This window comes from Spea bombifrons, chromosome 12, assembly GCF_027358695.1.
Source record: "Spea bombifrons isolate aSpeBom1 chromosome 12, aSpeBom1.2.pri, whole genome shotgun sequence".
Lineage (NCBI taxonomy): Eukaryota > Metazoa > Chordata > Amphibia > Anura > Pelobatidae > Spea > Spea bombifrons.
This window is the reverse complement of record NC_071098.1, coordinates 32,954,377-32,979,303: the sequence shown is the minus strand read 5'-3', so window position 1 is coordinate 32,979,303 and position 24,927 is coordinate 32,954,377. Positions and strand designations below refer to the sequence as shown.

At 45.2% G+C, this 24,927-nt stretch overlaps 1 protein-coding gene across 1 annotated transcript in view; it reads left to right on the top strand.

The window, feature by feature from the left end:
- The first annotated feature begins 1,553 nt into the window (after positions 1-1,553).
- The window catches only part of IGSF21 (immunoglobin superfamily member 21), a 127,733-nt gene continuing 104,359 nt past the window's right edge, over positions 1,554-24,927 (top strand). The window contains exon 1 of the mRNA XM_053451915.1: positions 1,554-1,865. Coding sequence (XP_053307890.1) covers positions 1,802-1,865 — 64 coding nt within the window. The 5' untranslated portion in view covers positions 1,554-1,801. The remainder of the gene's footprint in view (positions 1,866-24,927) is intronic.

The following is a 24,927-nucleotide window of genomic DNA, read 5'->3' as shown; positions in this document are numbered from 1 at the left end:
ATAATATCTGGGTTATTTTCTTTCACTCGCTGGAATAAATCATCGAAACGTGACAGATATGCCAAGTTAATAGCCCCAGAGCAGGCATTAGACATCACTTTAGCGCGTCCTCAAATGGCACCTTAATGAGCGGCGTTCGCATCTCTCGGTTCCTCCGCAGCGTCTATTAGCTCGGCGGAGTGTATCTACCCCAGAGGGGGCAGGAAAAGACCCCAAAGCCACATGCAGCACATTGCTTCAGAGGTGTGTCTGGCACACAAAGGGTGTTGCACTAAGCTCTCACCTGTTCTGTCCAATTAAGAGTTCTTGATATATTTTGATCACGTTTTGATCGGCTTCTCTGGCAGTGATTGATCACATGATCATGCATAACAGTCAGCTTAACCCTTGTGATGCTGGGAGGGAGGGCTGAATTGCTGGTTATTCTGGCAGCCAAGGGGTTAAACCAGTCATGGTCGGTACAAACTATGCCCCAAGTAATGAAGGTGACCTAATGCCTGGGTGCCATGTGCCTGTGTGCACCATCACCACGGAGATGAGTGGCACAAGAGCTTTCACTCAGGTGTGGGTATAGACTGTGTACCTGCTGGGAGGGTGCAGGGAGTAATGACAATGACCTGTCCGCAAACCGCACTGCTGACCTCTGGAATTCTGATGTCCATCTCTGATTAGCTGCCAATGAGCAGGTCTGTCCCCCTGTCCCCTCTGTGGTCTGTCTTTCCCCCTGTCCCCTCTGTGGTCCCCCAGCCACCTCTTTGGTCCGTCTGTCCCCTCTGTGGTCCCCCTGTCCCCTCTGTGGTGCCTCTCCTCCTGTCACCTTTGTGGTCTGTCTGTCTGTCCTCCTGTCCCCTCTGTGGTCTGTCTGTCTGTCCTCCTGTCCCCTCTGTGGTCTGTCTGTCTGTCCTCCTGTCCCCTCTGTGGTCTGTCTGTCTGTCCCCTCTGTGGTCCTCCTGCCTCTCCTCCTGTCACCTCTGTGGTCTGTCACCTCTGTGGTCTGTCTGTCCTCCTGTCACCTCAGTGGTCTGTCTGTCCCCCTGTCACCTCTGTGGTCTGTCTGTCCCCCTGTCACCTCTGTGGTCTGTCTGTCCCCCTGTGGTCTGTTTGTCTGTCTGTCCCCCAGTCACCTCTTTGGTCTGTCTGTCCCCCAGTCACCTCTGTGGTCTGTCTGTCTGTCCCTTCTGAAGGCTCTGGGCGGCCGGGACACTGAGGTAATATTTAGGCGGCAAAACAAGAGAGAGGAGGAAACGGGGGCTCGAGGTACAAGGGTGACGGGGTGCAGTGAGGGGCAGGAAGAAGAGGTGGTGTAGTGAGGGGGGCTGCGAGGGGCATGGGTGAGTACAGGTAGTGTTGAGGGGCAGGCAGGCAGAGTTGGGGTGCATTGAGGGGCAGGCAGAGTTGGGGTACATTGAGGGGCGGGAAGACAGGGGAGGGGTACATTGAGGGGGGGCAGGCAGAGTTGGGGTACATTGAGGAGCGAGCAAGCAGGCAAGGAAGGGGTGCATTGGGAGGCGAGCAGGCAGGCAGGGGAGGGGTACATTGAGAGGCAGGCAGCAGTAGGCAGGGCAGGGGGCGGGTCCGGCCGCTCAGTCCGGGCAGGCAGTAGGTAGGAGGCAGCAGAGCCAGGGGATGCCAGGCTGTGGCTGCCGCGGACAGTCAGGGACGGAGCCGCCGAGCTCGGGCTCAGAGTCCCGGCCGCTGGAGCACAGGCGGGAGGGCGTCATGGACCCACAGCGCCCAGGGGCCCCCATGGGCCAGGGCTACTAGGCAGGCGCCTGAAGCAGATGGAGGAACCGGGCTCAGCATGGGGAAGATGAGCTGCCCCGGGGTCAGTGCCCTCCTGCTGCCCCTGCTGCACCTGGCACTGGGTGAGTAATACGTGCCCTTAACCCCATCACTGCCAGGGGCTGAGCGGCTCAGTGCTTGTGCTTTTTTCACAGTTGGGGTGCAGATAGTTCTTGCAGTTGATAATTGGGGGACCTCTCCTACACCCCTAGCATTAACCCCCAGTTCTCAGCCTGTGCAAGTGCCCTGGTGCTGTCTGTAATTAATATATACATATACACAGACCCACCCACCCCATTAACCCCTCAGTTCCCAGATCCTGTCTGTAATATATATTTACACATTCGCCCCGCTGCCAGCCTCACCCCCCATACCCCTCTCTCTAGCCCCATTCCCTCTTTGCACCCGTTATGTTGTATCTAGGTCCCCCTCCTTGGCTCCTGCACCCTTTCAATGGAACCCCTTCTCTGAATCTGTATTGCAACTTTGTTACCCCCCCAATACATTCAGCGCCTGCCCTGGCAGACTGGGGGTTACCTCTCTTTTTGAGCAGCATCCCCTCTCCAGTACCCTCCATCTCATAGAGTGCATTGTCCCCCCATAACACTGTCCCCCTCTGTCCCTGTATAAGAACAATCTCCTCTTTATGGGGGTCCTGCTTCCTTGCCCTCCATCCCTCCCCAGGCATAGTCACATATTTTTTGCCATTTGCCCCAATACCCTTCCTCACCCAACCCCACTCGGCATCTGCCTGCGATCTCCTCACTCGTTTATAAAGACAGAAAAATACAGAAAACATGAAATGTGTATCTTTATTCAGAATTCTGTGTTCATGTTCTGTATCATCATACATGTTGCTGTGTATTGCGTGATATACGATGGGAAGCGTGTAGATACAGATACGTGCGTGTAATCATATTGGGGAAATCACCTGTGATAATTTTGTTTTTATTATTGTAATTGTTATTCTAATAATTGTTTTATTATTAAATCCTGAATTATTTAAGTTGTAAGGGGTCGCTGCGCGAGGACGAGCTGATTTAGGGTCCGACGCTCAATACTGGTTTTTAAGAATCGGCTTTGCACGGGGTGAGATCGTTTTCTGCGCGTGATAAGGGTATAGATGTTTCAGGAGAGGATTTCTGTCTAATTCTGGCTCTTTTAACCAATATCATGAAAAAATACACGCGGATCGGTTTCATTTTCCTCATTTTTGGGTGTCTGTATCGCTGTTCTGTAACGCTGCTCGTGCTACGGCTTATCCGGCATTTTCATTAGAGACGGGACTTTCTGCGCTGATGGATGAGGGAGCTGAGCCAAGGCACTGCGAGGCAAAAACTATTCTGCCTGGCGTACTGCTGGCGCTCAGAAGGGTTAAATCCCGTCTCCGTTGAAGCCCCTTTGCACATCTGGCACATGCAGAAGTGATGAGCTCGTTCTCATTTTAAAGGGACACGCATTAAAGAGACTTTGGGTTTAGACGGTTACAATGTATCTCTCTTTATTAACCGTTCTTTGTATGCCGCACGTGTGCATTCGCAGCCATTCCCGATGAAAATGATCCCGTTCCAGCGAGCTCGGGAAACATCGCAGCGATAAACTTGCCTTGGTTTTCAGGTTACATAATGTATGCGTCTGGGACTGGGAATGTAACGATCGTAGAGTTCCAGCACTTTTTGGGGACGTTTCACTGTTTAAAATGCTGGCTGTGGCTGCTGAGTGACCCCGTCCTTCTGGGTTTCACCTGCCGTGCCATTCAATTACCGCCTAGCCCCGGCACCGACCCCGGCACGGTTCCTATTAAACTGTTTGGGGGCCGGATAGCTCCAATTGATCGTCATGTTCTGCGTTGGGAGGGTAGATGTTGCAAGCGTTTAGTGAATCCCTGTGGAAATAAATATCAACAGTCCTAGAAAATCTAAAATGTACATTTGGTTCATACTGAGGGGATGTAAAGTCATCTAATTTATCATGGGAAATCTGTTTCGGAAGCCGTGCGTTTACCGCGGGCACAGAGATCGTGGCGTGTTGTGACGATCGCTTTTGGCGTCACCTGTATCCACGCTCGTTGTCTTTTGCGTGTGTACTGATGTTGTGACGTGTTTGTGACGTCGTCTGCCTGTCCGGATTGTTTTAATTTAAAATGCACACAATGATGCGCCTTAAATGTAACAAATATAAGCCATGCGCGGGTGTTGTGGCCGGAGAAACACACGGATTAGTCGTCCATAACTCTTGAGGATCTTTTTATTATGTCGGAAAACATGTATATAAACTAGCATTATGAAGCCGGCTCGTGGGCCCCTGTAATTGACCAAAAGTGTTCCCTGGGTCCCGTGCCCAATAGTTGGGATTTACAGGTTCATCTGAGAAGAGATTTAGGATTTTTGAGGGATAAATTCCCAGCGCAATGCCGGAACGTTCTAATCAGAGTCACCGAGGCTCTGCCCTCTGTCTGCTCCGCTTCTGCTTCCCAGGTGGCATTGCAGGCCCAGTTTATCTTTACGGTCATTTTCTGACTGTAATGAGTGTACAGAATAGGGATTATCATCAGTTTTGGGTACTTATGCTCTTGTTTAAGGTGAGGAAATGTCGTTATCCAATCTCTTGAACGCATCTTCGCCCAGATTCATTTTAAGATAAAAGTACTAATTCTCAACCACTTGGAGCCAAGATAGAAGAAATATAATTTTATGTCTTTATTAGTCTGGGTACAGCTGCGATTATACTTTATTTCTATCATACAAACGTGTGTTTGTTGACCTACTTTAAACATGTGACCCAACCAGAGATGGACAACCTCTGGCACGCGGACCGCAGTCTTCTGCTCCTCATGCTGCGAGGTGGCTGAGCATTGTGGGGTTGAGCGTCCGCAGCAGAAGGAAATGCCGCATGTTAATCTACCCTTGAACGCTGCTGAACATTATCATTATTTAGGTCAATCGTGTCCGGCTTTTAAGTCGAAGTCCTGGGAGCCAGATGCTGTTAACTCGATGACGTAGGAGACACGGAGCGATCCGCATATCGGAACTGACTGTGTGATGTGGCCCCGTAGTATACTTTGCATGCCCGGACCTGATGCTTGAAGCCGCATCCTCCTTCTTTAATGTCGTGTTGGTTACCCACTTATGAATTTGGTGCAGAACTGAGGATTTTTTAAATAAAATGCCATATACCATTTTTGGCTCAGAATTTGCCTAATGTTCTCATGACCTTCTCATATTATGGAATTATCCTTTGTATCACGTTTTGTGTCGGAGCTTTCCATGCGGCCACAGAATAAGCCGGTGGTGGAAGCCGGTACATTGTGGCATTTGTGCTACCCAGTAAAATAAAAACACCCAAAAACCTCACATTTAGTAGAAATACTTAAAATAGTTGTATTATAAACCCTTTTTATTCTTAGTGTCCCGATATTCCAATTTACCCTCACAGGTTAGGTTATGGAATCTTATTGTCCAACCGATAGATCTTTGGGGTTGCGACTCCTCCTTCGGTGCGATAATTAGAGGTTTCTTTTGGCGTCGGGGGGCTTGTAGCTCATGTGCATGGGGTGGACAGTGAGCAGGAGAGTTGTCCAGCCATTGGGAAGGACCTGGACATGGTCCCTATGAGCTGACTTGATGGGTTCTACCATCCAATTCTGGGTTTCAAACACTAGAGTTTGGTTGGGGAGAAGAGCCGTTTGATTCATGTAAGCGCTCGAGTCTCAGATTGCCTGGAAATGTTGCAGTTTCTGTGGGAATGTTGGATATCATCAAAAATTCCCAGGCCCAAACCCCAAAAAATAGATGAATCCAAAAACCTTGAGATCGAGGCACTGCGCAAACCCTTTTGCCTTCCGGGCAGCGTTGCGCGTCGGGCTGTGATATACCCCAACGCAGAGGAGCACAGGGATGCAATCCAGGATATGCAGCGATAACTTGTAACAAGCGCCAAAGTCTCCCCGTTTACTGGGCTCTCGCTGGAAAGGCTGCTATTTAACTGGGAGCCCCTCCGTGGTGTTACTAATAGCTCCATCTCTGACCTGCCTCGCGCAGGCGGCTCTGGCTCTTGTGTGCAGCATACGACTCAATTTAACTGGCGATCAGAATCGTTTATTCCTCTCTGAATAAAACGTGTGGCAACCGATAAGATGATTGTGATAGCGGAGCACGTGTAAGTAAATCAGGGTTAAGATACAAGATACAAAGTCTGCCTCTTGGGACGTTTTATTGTTTTAGTCTTAAAGTAATAAGGCGATGATAACAGAATCCAGATTAATCTTCCAGGACAGCAGAAGAATGAATTTCCATAGAAATAGCGGCTTTTTAACCCAAGATTTGGGCTTTCGCAGCATGGAGAGAAGTTTTGGGGGGGAACGCCTGGTAATTGGACTCGTTTTATTTGTAGGAGATGCCTCTTTAATGAGATAAACCTCCTGGCCGTGCTCGGTCTGAAGCGTGGCGCGCGCTATTACCCAAAGTTAATACTTATTGGCAGATACGGCTGAAGTATTTGGAAATTCATTTTGCCTTTCGGTAGGGATAGGTATTGTCTGATTGACTGGAAGGCGCCATCGAAAGATCTGTGAATTCATTTATAATTATGGTCTACCAGATAATCCAGGTGAAGGTTGGGTTACCAACCCAGGTGATGCCCACCACCAGAACCTCAACGTTTAGCTGTTAGAAATAACTTGTCCTTTGGGTGGCGCCGTGGGGTCTTGGAGACGGACCACTTATTTAGCGAGTGCTGATTTTTGATTCTTTGGATCTGATTTATTCCGGTCCGTGGTTTAGCTTCTTAGAAGTGATATTTATCACCAGAAGTGATGTAAATAAGCTTCGCTTTGATGGAGAGATTGTAATAATGATGAAGTTTCTCTGTTGGTGGGAAAGCTGGGGGGAAAATAAATTGAAGCAAATAAAAAAATGGCTCGTACAGCACCGAGGATCTGGTAATGGGTTTGGAGTTTTGGAGAGCAAACGCGGCCAACTCCGCTGCCAAGCTTGGAGCTGATGTCCACACGCCGCCCGTACATAAACCTTGATTAATATCAGCAAACTAAATGAACATTTGATCCGTACATTTACGAACGTACTGGCTAGCCTGGCATGCAGGTAAAAGGATAGACGCAGCGCCGTGTCGATCGTTCTGTACGGTGATTCTTGGTTTATTTTTCACCGGAGCCGCTCGATTTACTTAAATTGGCTGTTCTTGTGTAATAATATTGTCAGACAAGTTTCATTGTTTTGTGTTTGTTGAATGCTTTTAAATTTTTTTTTTTTGCTCACAGTTTATACTTTGGGAATGGTTTGTAGATCAGAAACATCTTCCTTCTAGATAAACTGTAATTACTAATCAAACGGCAAACTAAATAAAGCAGAAATTTACAAGACCGTCTTTTCTACGGAAGATGCGCGGAAGAGGCTGCTACGGCTTATCTCGGGGACTTTAAAAGGAAAGCAAATAAAAAGCTTGATTACTAATTAAACAAGAAAACTTATGAAACATTAATTGTTTTTTTTTGTATATATACAATTTTTACTGCTTTTTTTCTGAACTTTGATTTTGATAGACAAGTTCTAATTAATAATTACTTTGGGTGATAATTAAAACGCCTTTCTATTCATGCGTAAATGTTTAGTTGGTCAGGAGCAGCCAGAGAATGCATTTGCCCCAAAATGCCAACCCATCACAGCACCGTGCTTCCGAGGTGAATAACTCTATGGAGTGGTTGGCATTTTGGGCACTAGAGCATCGCCCTAATACCGGGCATGTTCTATCTTTCTATAACACTGCAGATGACCTGGCAGAAGTTTTCATGTCCCCCCCCCCTCTCTCTAATATTTCACACAGGCAGCTCTTGTCCTTCGCACACCACCTCTTTTTTGTTTTTCTTTGTAAATAAGCGCCGCGTAATTAAAACGCCCGGCCTGTCCAAGAACGAACTTCATGTTTCAGGCTCTTATCCGAGTTGATGGACGTTACAATCGAGGAAGGACGACCACAAAGGGCACGTCTTCCAGGCCACCCGTCCTTTTGTTCTGATGGCATCCGCTCGTTTCTTCGTAGAAGCAGATGGCTTGGCTGGTTAGAAACGTTAAGCTAAGTACCGCTGCAAGGCGTCTCCGTGTAGCTGTTAGAGAAAAACAAATTGGATCTAGACCCAAGGGACCAACAGTAAGTAAAACGGAGCAAGGCCTCTCCAACCTGGTAAAGGACAGAGGAGATTACTCTCCGAGCCCTGGTGACATTGGCAGAAGCTCTCCATTACTCTGTGTGGCCCCCAGGGCCCAGGAGCTAAATGGTTCGTTCACATCCTTGAGTTAACACATTCCGTGTCTCTGGGATGAGTGAGGCGTGTAACGTAACGTCGTCTGACTTGCAGATGGTTTCAATCATTTTTTGTGACAACAATAAAATGTGAATTATTTAATGTATAAATATTGCCCCTGCTACTAGTAATATTGCCCAGCCAGCAGGGGAAGGGCAGCTGTTGTTGTGTTGCTGAGGGCCGTTCATTGTGTGCGTCACACATTAAATCATTGCGGGCCTTGGTACCCCACAACGATCGGCTCCCACCTTGTCTGTCAGCCCGGTTCTGTGGCTCGGGTTAGTAGGTTGAAAGTTAGTGACCTGGATCACGCGGCCCGCTCCGGTATATCGCGCAGGTAACCAGGAGACTCGTCGCTTGTGATGAGGTTACATTAAACAGCAGCTTTCTGTTTTATTAACAGTATTTTAATGAAAAGCTTTAGAAAATGGGAAACCGTTTTATTAGATAAATTCGAGTTGCCCTCTAATGAGATGAATTAACCTTGGATTCTCTCTGCGCTGGACCGGCTGCAGCTCATTAGTTTACAGAACGACGTGTTTTTAGGGTGATTCCAGACCGTCTGGTCCCTGGATGATTGTCACAAAGCGCCCCGTCGCATGGTCTGCAGCTGGGCGTTAATAAAAAACGCTTCAGATCTATATTTATATCTTTTACTATTTGCTATTTTGTTCTCGTTATTTAATGCTTTTTTCTTGGTTGTTTGTGTGTTGACCTCGTGCCCGGTTGTCTTTGGAAGTTTGCTGCCCGTTTGACTTTATTTTGCCGCTGTGGTCTCTAGACTTGTCCATTTCTCTCTGTAAACTTGTTTGAGAAGATGCAGCTCCCGGCGGTTTTATGTGTGAACAGCTTTAGGAAGTCGTGGCTCATTGATTTGGAACTTTATGTGAACTTTTCTCCTACAGAAATCACCCAGCCCCAGAGGGGTTTGACCCAACGTGCTTCAGGTTCCACCGTTTCCGAGGAAGAGACTTCATAAAATATCTAAGGGTATTTGGAACAGAGCGGTATAACCGTTCAGTACCTCTATCTATCTCTATCTATGGTTAGTTGGACGGGTGGGACGCGGCTGGCGTTATTCCTTCCCGCTTTTCCCGTGGGATTTCCCCGGCGGTTATGGTTTCGATGTCAGAGATGCGTTAGTTCTTCTGCACATCTCTTATGAACTAGGTCATTCTTAATAGAGTTCATTCTGGGCCAGCTATTCATACCTGGTTAAAAAAAAAAAAAGCTGAATCGATTGGTTTTTAGACGGCGGCACGGTTTCAGCATGAGGTGGCCGCTGGGATTAAAGATAGGTCTTAGTTCAAATCACGCGATTGGAGGAAAAGTCACCAAACCTCTCCTCAATGTTCTGGCCCAGCGGAGGGGGCCGAGAATCCCTCATATGGGGCAGATGTCGGGCAATTTCAAGTTACAGCCAGTCTCCTGGTTCGCCCATCTTCCATTAACCCTTCCAATATGGAAACCGCTTTTTGGGTTTTATTAATTCTCCATTAATAAAAGCAGACATCAGTTCTCTGGGGACAGCAATCTTCCCATCAATCACTCTTGCTGTTGCTACCAGGTGTACCATTTTTTTTTTATTATTTTAAGAAATTCTTGTGCCCTTCTTCCCTACCTGGTGCGCCTCTTTTCCAGACCCTGAAAATGTTTGATGGGTATGAGGGTCTTACAGGGTCCTATAGTCTTAAAAGTGCCAGTAATGCAGGTGTGTTAATGGTTTGATACATTTTGCTACCAATTAATTCCAGGTTCCGTTCGCATCTTTATTACAGCCTAAAACTTCCAGGACCACAGCTGGCAGCTAATTCAAATTATGGCTTTCCAGCTAACCTCAAACTCATTAATGAGTTTCACTTTCACTGATTCTGCCCCCCAAAAACATTAAATTAACATGGAGGGAGGGTTAAAAACAGAAAACCTACAATTAATTGAAAAACCATTCCTTGCAGAGCCTGTTATTTGCGTATAGCGGCAGGCATTTCTTATCAGCATCCACAAGAACAAACTGCGTCTCCGAGCTCAGGACCCAGGAGGCTATTAATTGACCAATCACAAAGAGCAAATTGACTTCTGTTTGCCTCCTTGGGGCTGTTTCCTTATTTATTTTTTTTCTGCGACCACAATGAGGTTGAATAACACAGGGAAAGTCATTAACATAATTTGTACAAATGAATTTACATGGAAGGATGTGTTGTAATAGAAAAGACCTTGCTCGTTAATGCCGTTTACTCATTAATGTGGAAATTGTGTTTGTTTTTTTTGTATATTTTTTTTTTTAATTTTTCCCCTGCCGCTGAAATGCTAAAAGGCTCCCAGAGAGAGAATTAACCATGAATAAAATGCGCCGGGCGTCCGGCGGTAGCATCGGTAACGTCTCCGTCCGTGGGCCGGCCGAGGACACATTTCATGACCATGTACGGTGTTTCTGAGTGGCCCACGCTGCCTACATTATTAGCAGGTATTTAGCCTCAGCTAGAAATGAACGCCAAGCCAATTTATTTACCAAGGATTTGTTTATTTTGCATTCTCTTCAAACTACTTGTTTTTGTGTTTCTATTTTTAGAGTAAAATTGCTCATTGTGTAACCACACGAGCCTGGTCGGCAGAACGCCCATAAAATTACCGCGTTCAGTCGCAGAGCGTTTGGAAAGATCTGCTAGGTGTTAAGAACTAGAAAGGGCTGTGCTTATACACACAATATATATATATATATAATATGTATATATGCGTAACCCCAACATTTCTGCTGTCCAAATCCGGAGACCAATGTTGGGGTAACAAGAGTTCGAGAGAGGTGGTGCCACTCTCCTCTACCGTACCTCCTTGTTTCGCTCGGCTTCAGGGCCTTGTGAGGAGGCCACATGGGAGCTGCAATGGAGATCTGTGCTGATTTTACACCTTCCTGGGCCAGTTAGGGGAGCCAGCTGGCCAGCTGCCCGGGACAGTGCCCGAAAACTGGGACTGTAAACTGGGACTGTTGGGAGGTATGTATATGGGGTTTTTCTTTAGATCTAACCAACTAGGATTTGGGTTCCATAGCACGAGCTGGAGTTCTGAAAAGACTTCTCATTTTTCAGTTAAGATTTTGTAGGGTTTTAAATCAAGTGCTTGTTAAGAAGCCTGTGAGGAGAGTGATAGAGGATAATAGGTGGAGCTACACAATTGTCACACCCACGAGGACCTATGGTTTGCATAATAATCCAACTATCTCTCTACTTTTATACGGAACGTTTTAAGCTAACGTAATAACGTTGCAGGGATTTCTCTTTAGCTTGATAAATTTGCCTTTTAAGTATCTGTAGTATAGTAAGGGTAAAAGTCAAGAGATGGCACTTTCCATGATGCTCATCCATCAATAAACTGATGAGATACTGAGTGGTTTAGCTATTGACTTCTCTTGGTATACAAAGTGCTAACTCTCTGACCTTTCCTTCTTAGTACATTGATGAAATTCCACATGGCTGAGGGGTAAAATGCTTTGTGGCAGCCATACTTACACCTGCAACTGACCAGTAAGCATAAACGTGGTGCAAGCAGGAGGTCCCCTCGGTGCCGCGCCGTTACCGATATGCACCATTTGAGTCTTTGGTTAGGAAGTCAATATTAATGCTTTTTATTGCTTGTCTCTCGCATCACTTTCCTGTTCCTCAGCCGTTGGTGACATCGTAAGGGTTAATCAGACATTTTGTTTCCGCTATGGTTGACCGAGCTGCCAAGGCAGCACTCTGCGTGGTGCCAACTGCTACCAGTCCATCTCTCGGGAGCCCTGAATTAAAGGAATATTTTCCATTCCTATGCTTCATTATGCTTCATCAAAAGTTTAGTGCAGAATCGTCTCCTCTCCATACATCAGCGACCAGGGCTGAGCGAAGAACCCCCCACCCCACATATACACACCGGTTCACGGGGCTCTCAATCCACATCTTCTACCCCATCCACATCTTCTACCCCATCCACATCAGAACGGCAGGAGCAACGTGTAGATTTCCATTCATCTGTAAAGTGATTACTAAATCACTGGTGGCAAAATTTAACAGATACAGATGAGCTCTTCCCAGGAGGAAGCGAGACGCGTACAGCATAGATTGATCCGCAATGCAACACTCGCAGCCCTGCGCTCCTATTCAGACACACTTATTGCCACGTAAAAGACTTTGCTGGTCCCTTCCCGCGCACGAACCCCAAATTGATCTGTGATGAGGACCTCTCCGGTACGTCACGCTTCCAATACCTGGCTTCGTGGCCGGCTACAGGCCTCCTTTGTCATACACGGTATATGATCCAGGGGTCTGGTATGACCGCTGTGCTTCATTGTACCGACACGTGGGAAGGGATACTGTGACGGCTATTGCCGGTTTACCGGAGCGCAGCCAGGTTTGCAGCGGAACCCTCCGGACACGTCTGTGGATATACAGTAAGACATGCCGCGGTGTTCGGCCCAGTCGCTTTAGGAGCCAGTCGGATTGAAAAGAAATAACCGTAAAACCAAAAATCTTTTAGGTTAAACATTTTTGTTATTTGGTGAAACTAAGTGGTATTACCGGTTTAAACTCAATGTTTTTTTTATCATTAAGATGGATTTTTCTTTAAAAAATGTAAAGCAAATGATAAAACTTTCGTCGTCTTGGTACGCCATATAGAAAGCCCGGTGTACAGAAGTATAAAGAAGATTTTCATCTGTTGCTGTTAGAGTTGTGCGTATATGTATAATGTTTAGTATAAGGTCACGCTGCACCTGACCTCGTCTAATCGTTCTAAATGGATGTTGCTGTTAATTGGAGAATTTCTGGTCTTATAAGATGGTGCCCCTTGGACGCAGCGTGCGGTGAAGCCTCTGAATGGGAAGAATAACCCGTCTCCAGTGGGTCAGCTGTTAGATGGCGGCACGGTTGGCCACGGGCTCCCCAGGGAGCTTCTTGTGGCTGTCCGCCAGCGAGAATATTGATAGCCGGTCACATCCGTTCACCCGATGGCAGCTCAGAGACTGGATGGCATTAATTAGCAGTAAGTCGTGAGCCGGGAGAGATGGATGGCTCTCGGCTCCGGGTAGGTGAGCTGCGCCGGATCAACATTACGGATGGCAGGAAAGGCAACGTTCTGCTTTTTATTAGCTCAGAAACGTCGGCTCTCTGGGCCACCGCAAGTGGGATTATCGCTGAGTGATGTAGCTGCGAGACGCTCCGGAGGTTGAGATGGGTTAATATTCTCAGTCTAGAGAGAATCACTTCCCTGCGAGAGATCACAGCCAAGCGCGTCACGCCGGAGACGCCAACTCAAACCATTTGCCTGGTTATGTGGCTGCCCGCCAACGGGGCTCTGATAGGAACAGTAAAGATATTTTATTTCTTAGGGGGTCCAGGCCATGTTTTAAACAGAAGGATAAAGGGGAAGGTTCTAAAAGCGGAATAATCAGTAGGAACGTTCTATTTGTATCCATGGCAACTTCACATATAGAGCTTTCCCCCAGAATTTACCTTTAAACAAATTATCCTGCGCAGTGGGTGTGGCCTCATGGCTGCAAGGTTAAAATACCACTATATATATTATATATATTTATTATATATATATATATATCTATTTGTATATGCATGCTATATGCCTGTATATACACGCTTGAATATTTTTTGTACATTGTAGGTACATCCGTGGAAAAACGTTCTATTCACGTTTGTTTTACATTTTGCAGAATTAGATGCACACTCTCGCCTCGTGCAAAGCCTGCTCGTTTTCTGCTTTTCCTGGGAAACGCGAAAGAAAAATCAGATTAAACTGGTGGAATTGCTTATTACTGCACAAACCCAGTGCCAGATCCTGATTCTCCACAGTCTGCACTGAATATTAACTCCAAACGCACCGTGCAGACCCAGGGCTGTGTTATAATAATTGATTGGTTTAAAGCTGCCTCGCAACCTTATCTACACCAAAAAAATGGGATTTAAAAACCTTAAATGCTGAATAGAAATAACCTCCCTGCTCCTCCAACAGACTCCGCAGAGGTGCTGCTTTCTGTGTATTGGAATAAAGATATTGATATTAAGTAGCCCGAAAAAAGGGAAATACATTATTTTTTATTGTATATTAGGGGCCAGCACCCTGACTATTGCCCAAGAGGTGCAGTCTTCTGCTCAATGCAACGGAGGTGCCTGGGACCACCTTTCCACAAGGCCGTACTTAACTATTTTCTTTTATGCCCATCAATATGGTTAAAATCTTCAGAATTTTTACTCTAAAATTGAGTAAAGTACAGTATGATTGGAAAAATGTTTTGTAAGCCCTTACCATTTCTGACAGATGTTACCGTTCAGTAGATAAAACCTCTAATGTGCTTCTGCTTTCTCCATCATGAAATCTCAGTTGCTGTCATCCGTGCCAAATCTTTTTCTTCTTCTGATAAAAAGATGGTACAGAGATACCATAAAGTGGAATGATATCTGCCATTGACTGCAGAACAAGCAAGTCCCCAGATCCCTACAGTGCTGGAAGTAGAAGCACAGAGAGAGATTTGTCTGAGAATAACACTTGGAAAATGTAAATGAAGGAAACAGACATTCTATTAAGCAGAAAGAAGTGGATTAATAATTGCCCCTGACGAAGCATGTTGCAAGCGTGACTGTTTAAAGGGGTATCTGGCTGCAGCTGTGGAGGGAATTTAAAAATGCGTGAGACCAAGGACCAAGTACGTTGTGGGCTCTTACAGGAGCAGGAGAAGGACCGTCGGATTACCTGCCGTCAGATTGTATGTCGGCCAGAAGGCGGAACGATTCCCTGTGAGTGTGAGTCGGTGTAGTCGGCCTCTCTTGGCGTTTGTTGGCCCTGACGCGTCTCTGCGGCTGTGGATATGAACGTAGCTGCTGTAAGGACATCGCTTACGAGGCTCCATCAGATTTATTTCTGCTTTCCGCTGATGAACCATTGTGATTGTATTGTGACGGAATCCGGTGATGTGCTGCGGAGTAATTACCGCGCTCCGCTTGCCTGACCACACGTTCACCTTCAGTTCTGTCTGCAATTTAGAAGAAGCAAAAAAAATACACCAAAACGGCCATTCTTAGAGACGTTATCTAACATGGAAGTTTACTCCGATACAGAAAACTATTTCTGAATCAAACGCACGTTGTCTCGATATAAACGCTTGTGCAATGGCGCTGAGCGTGTGGATCAGCTCAGCAATCCTCAAGTTCTTTGGCCATATTAGCTTCTGTTTTTCTTATAGCATAGAAACCGAATAACTGAATAAATAACATTTCTTCTTCTTCGTCCGCTTTAATGGTGTCTGCGGCATGAAAAGATTTCACTGGCAAGTGGCTCTTGGTTCTGTAATAATTTTATGGAAGCAACATACACACATATTGGACGCGACACCTTCCTAGCTCCCCGTTCACCGGGGCGACGTGCTGGAGACCGACGGGCGAGACCTGGGCTTTGGCGGTACTTGTCACGTTTATGTGGTTCACTTCCATTAGATGATCATACAGTTTTTAGATACGTGTATAATTCGCTGCCGGTAAATGCAGCGTGAAATAAAGAGCCTGGCACACAATGTCTTCATTGTAAAGAATGGGTGGATTTCTCTACAAATACAAAAGAATCTTTTTTTTTTTCTGTGCTCCGCAAAACAAAGAACTGAAAATTGACCTCTGACAATTTTTTTTTGTTTAATTCTACCGTTCGTATGAAAGCCATAATATCTTACACATTTACAGCTGTTCGCTTAATTGGAAAAATATGAACTTCCCTTCCCATTGAAATGAGTCAATTCATCATTATACAAAGTCACTGGCGCTTAAAAAAGACGGATGTACATGACTCAATTAGATCTCCCGGAGTCCTCAAATTCAGGATTTTTTTTGTAATTCTCACATAATAGTGTAAGAGAAATTAATTAAGCTCACCTTGCTGTATTTCACGATGGGAGATGAGCAGTTACACCGGGGACGGCGACCCAGATGACCGTCGGGGGTGCCGAGACTCTTTGATCCAACTGATCATGCTAGGCTTGGTAAAGTCAGATAAATCGTATTAAAAGTTAAAGAAGCTGCAGTTTTTGGGGTGAATTCAATAAGAGGCTCTTATGAGCAGAATTATGGGCAGGTTTTCGTAATTTGGGGATAAAGCAAAAAAACCTCTTCTGACCCCATTTTAAATATTCCGACTTTAATATCTGTTTGCTGCAGAACGCGAGGGCAGGAGCAGGGCGCGTTTTAAATGTTCTTGCACGCAGGTGTCTGTTTAAATAACTGTGGCGTAAGCATTCTTGTCCAAAATCCTTGTCTTGAGTTTGGAGACACCTGTAACCCGAGTGACACTCGCCACCAGAGTCTTTAGAAAATGTTACTCCTTTTATCGCTTTTACGTTTGTTTTCACATTGTTACATTTGTGACATTGTTACATTTGTTACATTTGTTGTTTTGGTATATTTTGGTGGTGGAATGTCCAGAACATGAACGCCAGGAGAAGCAGGAGAAAGGGGGCAAAAAAAAACCCAAAACAAAGCCAGGGACTGTCTGTTAAAATCCAAGAGAGCTGGCAGATATGACCGTCTTCTGCCCTGGCTCTTTTTATCGCCGCCGTTTATTAGGTTGTAGGATTTGGCCTGCGTGTGCGCGTCTTCTGCCGCGAATGTGTAAATGCGTACCTGCTTTATGTTAATTAAGGTTGATTAGGAAAAAAAAGAGGGTGTGCGATCTTTTTTTAGCATCTGATAATATTCAAATATGACTTTCAGCAGAAATTACATGATGACATTAATTAAAAAAAGAAAAAAAATCTGGTGTGAAATGATCACCCTGGAATAAATTGCGCACGTGTATAACAGGGGAGCCCGGGAGTTTGTCTTTCAGATGTTCCAGGAGACAAAACTATTCTATTTTTATTTAAAATAAATCAACAATACATGAACTGATAAATATGTCTATGTGCCAGTCTGGGGGCTCAGTTATATTTCCTCTAATTAGCGATTACGCCTCCTGTATGGGATCTGTGATGGCTCCTTCTACCGGGGCTTGTACCGTTACTGTGCTAAAAGCTACTGCTGTTTGGATATATCTTGGGCAATTCACGGGGTATTTTTTCCTGCCGGATTCAGAAGTTTCTGTGAAGAAAAGTATGTATTGAAAGATATTCCAGAGCTTATAGGATAGTCGTGTGTGGAATTTGGGTCAAATACTTGCCTTTTCAGCTTATAGTAAACCTTCAGCCCTGTTCCTGAGTTCTTTATCGGGATTTACAAAAACAGATCTTCCTTCCAAACCCCCTCATCCTTACCTGTAGAGAAATGTGCTAGAATCAGGGGGGGTTTGGCCCACTCCAGCAGGGTCTGAATTCACTTGGATCCGCAGCGGTGTCCGTGGAAAGCCGTGGTTATCGGTAATGAGCGTCAGGGAAGGTCCAGAAAAATCCAGAGAATGCAGATAATCTACTCGTTCAACAATGAATTCACCTGCGTCAGCTCGTCGAGACCTTTTATGGCTCCATCACGCCGCATTCATCACTCTTCATTATAAGCTGAAAACATCTCTTGCAGGCGCAGGAAAGGCATTAATTTCTAATTACCTGCCTGGCGCTTAAATATTTTAATGAAAGCAGGAGAGTACCGCAGGCACGACCCAAGGATATGAGAGAGAACCCTGAGCAGCGTGTTACGTATTCCTTAACATCGTGCCCCCTTCCCGATGATCCAGCGCAATGCTTATCTGGGAGACCTGGCTCCCCCACCTCAGTAGGAAGCATCTGACCCTACCAGCACTCGAACGGTTAAGAGTCCGTGGCAAAAGGCAGGAGGCTGCGAGCCACCCATCCATCTCCTCCAACCATCTTCTCGACTCGAGCGGTAATCAGGAGCTGAAAAAATCATCTAAAACACTCGAGGTCAATGCAAAGCGAGGAGCCGTGATGTCGCAATTGATATTTTTAAATTACTTCTCAGCAAAGATAATGAAAATAGCTAAAACGGAACAAAAAACGTAACGCATCCGCTGGGTTTATCTCGGCCTTAGACTTTATACGTCGGCGCGTATAGCGTGAAACATTCCGCCTTCTCTCTAATTGCATTTTGTATTTTGATCTGCCGTTTTGATAAAACTATTTGTCATTTCGCCTGCCGCCGAGCCTGACCGCAGAGCAACGCGAAAATACCACTTAAATCTGCACACCTGGCTCGGGAAGGAAACAGATGTGTGATTATGGCTGCGTCGCGAACGGGAGAGATGAAATATGGCTTCGAAGTTACAAACGCCGAACGATGCCGGATCGCCCCAATACGGCCCTTCTAGTCGCCTGTTCTTCCCGATGTAAAGAGTCAAAGCTTAATCTGCCCCGGGTCCCGTCTTATGCCTATCCCATGCATGCTTTATGTGTTAACCTCTACCACGTTTACTGGGAGGCTTCCATCTTCCACCCTCTTCTGACTTCTAAACGTGTTGGAAAGGGGACACTGTTCGACCATTCTCACCAGTCATGCAGTTATAGACATGGCTTCTTCTTTGCTCTTGGGGTTACTTCACTTACCAGCTGGTGGGCAGGAGCTGTGTATGGATGTCACCACCTTAATAAAACGTTCAACAAGATGCCTTTCCAACGGGTCAGCTCTACGTAGACGTCGGGCGCTTCCGTGGGGGTAAAGAAGGCATTTTAGAAACAGAAGCCCGGGATCTGGTCTAGGTTTGATTGCCTATTGTTGGACCTGGGATGGTGCCCTGGTGAGGGCGGTATAGCCGTGCTCCCCACACCCCTTCACCTCTACAAATATTAACCCCTTACCAGATGGGTCGAAAAGTTATCTGCAGTCAGATTCTATGTTTCTTTGAGCTTCTGCTTGCGTTTAACAGTTTTCTGGGCCCAAAGGCTTACGTGACATTAAAAAATACCGTACCACAGCTGAAATGTCAAAATTGCACAGAAAACACATTTACAAAAGGAAAAAAATCCTGCAATGGTAAAAATCTGAAAAAAGACAAAATGAAAAGCAGAAACGTATCTGTGTTTGTAACGTGAGCTGTCATATTGTAACAAGGCGGCAGCGGAAGAATCCTATCGGGTCTCATTCACGAGGCTCATGTAAAAGTGCATTATCCTGTTACTATGAGGATAGGATGCCCATTAAATGCAGGGAATTACATATACATGCGGTTTAACTCTTTGCTGTCGGTTAGTGAGCCAGTCTCTTCCACCGGGCATATGCCATGAGCTGCCCATCTTGAGGGCTGCCCCAAGGAAGGAGGAGATGGTGCATATTGTGTAAGGCAGACTAACGGACTAAGCACAGACTGGAACATTGCTCCAAGAAGCTAACAATCTAGTGTACAGGGAGGTCCCTCACTCAGCGGCTGGTCCAGACCCCAATAGTTATTAATGCCAGTACCTGTAGGGTTAAGGATTGTGATGCACCCTCCTTGTCGGGCCGGCACATGGGGCTCAGCTCTGGAACCCGAGATACACGCCAAGCAGGGCCGACGCAGCGTTTACCAGACAAACCCATATCAGGTGCCGCCGAGGGGCTGAGATAGTCCAGAGTTAGTGCATCGATAACATGGAACCGGACAGCCTTTTAAAAATGGCTGACTGTATCACCCGGGTACCCACAGACATATATTCCGTGTGTGTATATACATATACATGGAGGCCTATGGTTCAAACTGGTGTTTGAATGCATGGTCTCCATTATTTGGGGGGGGTTCCCCTTTTTTTATTTACTTTTTATTGGAGGTACTAGGTTTTTTGCACATCAGCCACTCTAAGTAGTTCTCCTGTACTTTTAGGTGGACTTGGAATTGTTGGGAGAGGTTTTGGGTGAATGTGCAGTAAATAATCGGCAGGTTATATCTCACCAGTCCGTCGCGATGTCCGAGTAGGTAACTCTCTGCGGTTTTATTCATTCATTTTGCTCTCTGATCCCTGTGAGAGTTAGCCATGACGAATGGGCCAAAGGTAACGCTAGTTTATATTACCGTTTTTTATTTTCCTCCTTTAAGAGGACGTATAAACCAAGGAAATTTAGAAAAAAGTCTGAAGCAAGAAATAGAACAAAGTTTAACTTAAAGCCAGAGCTTTTCCCTTGTTCCTGTGCCGATGTGCGTATAATGATTGCTCGAAGCCTTTCTGAGCTGCCTATTTCTACATATTAGCCCAGACGTTCTAAATAATGTCCATATTACCGCACGGATCTTTGCCAGATCTCGTGTTCTCACCGCGGCAAAGCCTTGTTACAGATGTATCCTTGCTCAGCTCTCCTAAACGTATTTTCTGATACTGTGACATTTTAAAAATAATTGTAAAAATCCTACTCTGCTGCTTTGGATGAGATGTATTAACACAGAAACACAGAAAGTGGCGGCAGATAAGAACATTCAGCCCATTTAGTCTGCCCGACCAGATTACCCCGATGGTCTCTATTACCTCGATGGTCTCTATTACCCCGATGGTCTCTATTACCCCGATGGTCTCTATTGCCTCGATGGTCTCTGTTACCCCGATGGTCTCTATTACCCCGATGGTCTCTTACCTTGATGGTCTCTATAACCTCGTTGGTCTCTATTACCTCGATGGTCTCTATTACCCCGATGGTCTCTGTTACCTCGATGGTCTCTGTTACCTCGATGGTCTCTATTCAATGTCGGTTGAGTTGGTTTCTTGAGGGCAGTCGAGCTGCATTGGTTCAAATGACTCAAACCGCAGAATCGGTTCTGAAAGGCAGGTTGACCCAGTTTCCATCTTGAGTCAAGTTTCGTTGGAACGCACAGCCTCTCGTTTATTCGCAGAAAGTGTAGTTTTTGCTAGTTGGCAACCGGGTTGAAAATCAGCTTGACTCCTCAGAATGAGGCGAATTGACCCAGAACTTTACAAGGTCTCATAAATCAAGTAGACAGAACTGTCATCTCATCAGCCAACTCTATAACTTCATGGTCTGAACAGTGCTCAACAGCAATTGGACTGTCACTCACCGGCGGCTCAATCTCAGCGGGGTCTCCACTTTCAGTGATTCCGCGAGTTGCCACTTGATGTCCACCTGGAGGCCCATGACCTGAATGCGTGTTTATGAGATGCGTGTTTATGAGATGCGTGTTTATGTCAGAAGATAAAAAAGTACAACCATGAGCACAATCAAAGGAAATAATTTATTGACTGTACATAAACAAGCAAGACCAACGCCCAACGTTTCGACTCAGAGTGGGTCTTCGTCAAGGGACAATAACTCAACATGGACAATGTACTAGATGTTACATTTAAATCCCTCTAAGGTGTGTGTGATCCATTCAGAAACATCTTTTTATTGGTTATTAATTAGTTATCTGTTTCATTAGTAGTTTTTTTTTTTTAATCATTTTAACTCATCTTCTGAATTTGTCTTTTTACACTAACATTTCTCTGCTGTTGTAGCAAATGTTACCGGTTCCATGACCCGACTATGGTTTTAATTGCTGCATAGATGCTAAAGAAAATAAATTGTAAGACACACAATTCCCTGTTCTAGAATTGCTGTCCCTCTCGGCTGCAAAGAGATGAACTCGTCGGCAGGAATTCCACCCCCGGCGGTGAAAATTCACTGACCTGTTACTTACGTTCTGTTTATATAATCCACCGATGAAACCCTAATAAAGACAGGGCAGTAACTCACTTCCGTGAGAGCGTCTATGCTTTGGCTAAGACATGCAATTTGCTGAAGGACCCGGTGGAATATCTATCAAATCTTCTGGAAATGAATCTTCTTCGTCCTCGATTGGAAAATGGAAATTTTGATTTTGTGTGAAAACAAAATGAAAGCATGGAAATGAAGCTGAATGCTTAAAAGCTTCCCGATTTATTTTAACGAAAGAGTAGCTAGTTCTTCTGGGAAAAGGCCAATACATCAAAGATGTCTCGCGCTATAGGCAGCTCTTCTTTGGTTCCCTTTTCAGTGATTGACGTGGTTCGTATCGGGTTGAATTCTACGCATGCGCTGAAGGCATTAATACCATCAAAAGCCATCGACGCCAACATACCAATGTGTCTAGGGCTGGTGGTTCCTCAGAAGTCTGAGGCTGGGACATTGGGAGAAGAGTCGTCTGTAAGACTTACTAGAAGGACATCTCCCAAGGATTTATTCCTCCTCGGCTTGGCTTTTACTGCAGACTTCAGTAATGACCCTAAAGACATCTCAGGGAATGAAGAGATGTTGACTTGAGTTCATTTGAGATCTAAAGTCTTGCATTAAACTGTGACATTTTATATATTTGGGTTCTGGGGAAAAGGTTTCCTCCGTCAACTACCAAACCCCGGGTTCATTATTTAAGATATTTTGTTTTAACCGATTAGGCTTATACGTAGAGAAAAACTCGGCAGGATAATGGTTAAAAAGCACTCGGCGGATGAGATATGAAAATAGAAATTTGTCAGTTCCCCGAATTATTTCAGATCTTGGCTGCATCTCCTTTAAAGGTTAATTGCTTTATTTTTTTGTTTGGGATTTTTTTAGTCTGTAAGTTCAATGAGTAATGTCACTTTTAAAAGTTTAAAAGCCAGAGTCTTATAAAACTCTCGCCAAAGTGCCTTAAGTGCTCCTCGTATCTGAAATCGAAAGAAATGATAGCTTTCATAAATATTCCGCATCTACTTTTATATATATATATTTGTGCATGCAAAGTCGCGTAATTAGCAGTTAATGAATAGATGGGAAAATCATTAGTACCTGCGCAAGAAGAGTGCAGTGATTTTCATTATGAAATCTTCACGGTTGCATTATATAATTCTATATGTATATAACGGGGGGGGGCTGGGTAAGACAGCCGTATAATTTGGAAATACTTTTTAGAAGACGGAAACGGGGAGGCTGTCACGCTGAGTCTTTGAAAGCAGCAGAATGTGATTACGAGGAATCGCTTCTCTAGATATCCGGCGAGGCTTTTCTGGGCATCGAGCATTTCATGGGCTCCTGAAGGCTGTGTTTTTTGTTATTTGTTATGAAGAGATGGAGTTTGTTATGATGGAGTCCATAGGGGCTCCAAGGCCCACAGCTTTTGCGGAAGTAAAGACTTGAGTTACACGGGCTTTATTTTACTCCGGGTTCTATCTTATGGATATTAAATTCCCGTTAATAACCAATCTAGTCAAGCCGCCATGGAGACGCCTAACATTACGGAAAGTTCGTCTTTCAGGTCTCATTCCAAGCATTTAGCATTGAGTTAAGAGAATAACCCTGGTGAGAATGGGTAAATGCAGCTGTTGCCCCGGGGTTTGGGGCTAAAGAAGCAAAGTTCTACACAGAAGTTTGGAGAATAAATTATTAGATTAGTCGCAGTCTATCCAAATCCGAATATGGAGGAAAACTGTATGGTGGGTGACAGCTTTTGAGGCATATATTTAAAGGGTTTATACGAATAAGCTGTCTTACGTTTTCCCTTTTAAACTGCGGTGCATTATTGCTGAGACCCCCTTGTCCATCAGAGGGTTAATATTGTCTCTGCTCCAAGGCTGCTGAGTGGGTGCTCTGGAGCATGTGTTTTGGGTGCCAGGAGCGGATCACGCAGATGTAGTAATTAACGGTGCAGGTGATAAGGAATCTTGCTCATTTATCTTAATAATTGAGGTAAAGGTACATAATTAAATGCTTCACTAGAAATACCCAACACTCCTCGATCATGTTCATTTTAATTACAGGTGCTTAATTGTTCGGTCACGGTGTTAATGGGGTATTTATACAACCCTGACACTTTCACTCACACCTGAGCTCACCCCAGAGCCTGATCCCAGCCAATCCTAGCTCAAAGGGGGTTTAATGACACTTCCGCCAGCCAATAGCCATGCAGCGTCTGCGGCCGATGTAACACACAGGTGTCTCGCACAGACATACCGGGCGTTACGTGTAGGGAGAGGATTTGCCGCTGTGCTCAATGTCTGCCTCATCATCTTTGTATCTCTTGAGCCCCATGCGATTTACCGGCAGAAAGTCCAGTCCATTGTGTCGGAGCTCTGTCTCTGGACAGTCTATTGATCACAGCCAATGTTTTCCATTGGTTTCATTAAAACGGCAAAAGTAAAAAACAACAACCTCTGGTTTAAGGGAATTTTCTAAAAGGTTAAATTTTATTTTTCTTTTCTTTAAAAGTCCATTAGTAAAATATTTTTTTTCAAATATGCGATTGGTAGACTAATGCATCCATGCAATTTGGAGCTCGAGCTGCCTTGGTATTGGATGTTGTTTAGTTGCCCTCGCTGTTCTATGTCCTGTAATGATACCCCTCTCTCCTGGGTTAAAACCAAAAACATATCAGCAGAGACAATGCAAAGTCCAAGCCCCATGGGTGTCCCAGCTCAATGTGCTTAAAATGGTTAATTAGACCAGAAGCACAATCATGCTAACACACATGTACTTACACTAACACATACTTACACACACTCCCTCTAACACACACATACTTCCATACATACACACACATACTTACACACACTCCCTCTAACACACACATACTTCCATACATACACACACATACTTACACACACTCCCTCTAACACACACATACTTCCTCTAACACACACATACTTACACACACTCCCTCTAACACACACATACTTCCATACATACACACACATACTTCCATACATACACACACATACTAACACACTCCCTCTAACACACTCCCTCTAACACACGCATACCACCATACATACACACACATGCATACTCCCTAACAACCTTACGCTCTCTCTCTAAAACCCTTCACTCATGATTTTAGCTACTCACACACATCACCCCCGGGAGGTACAGAATTCCGTGGTGTTCCTGTCTCTGCAAGGGGGCCGGTACCAGTCATGCTGGCCTGTTTTTTAAGAATTTTGTACTAGCCCA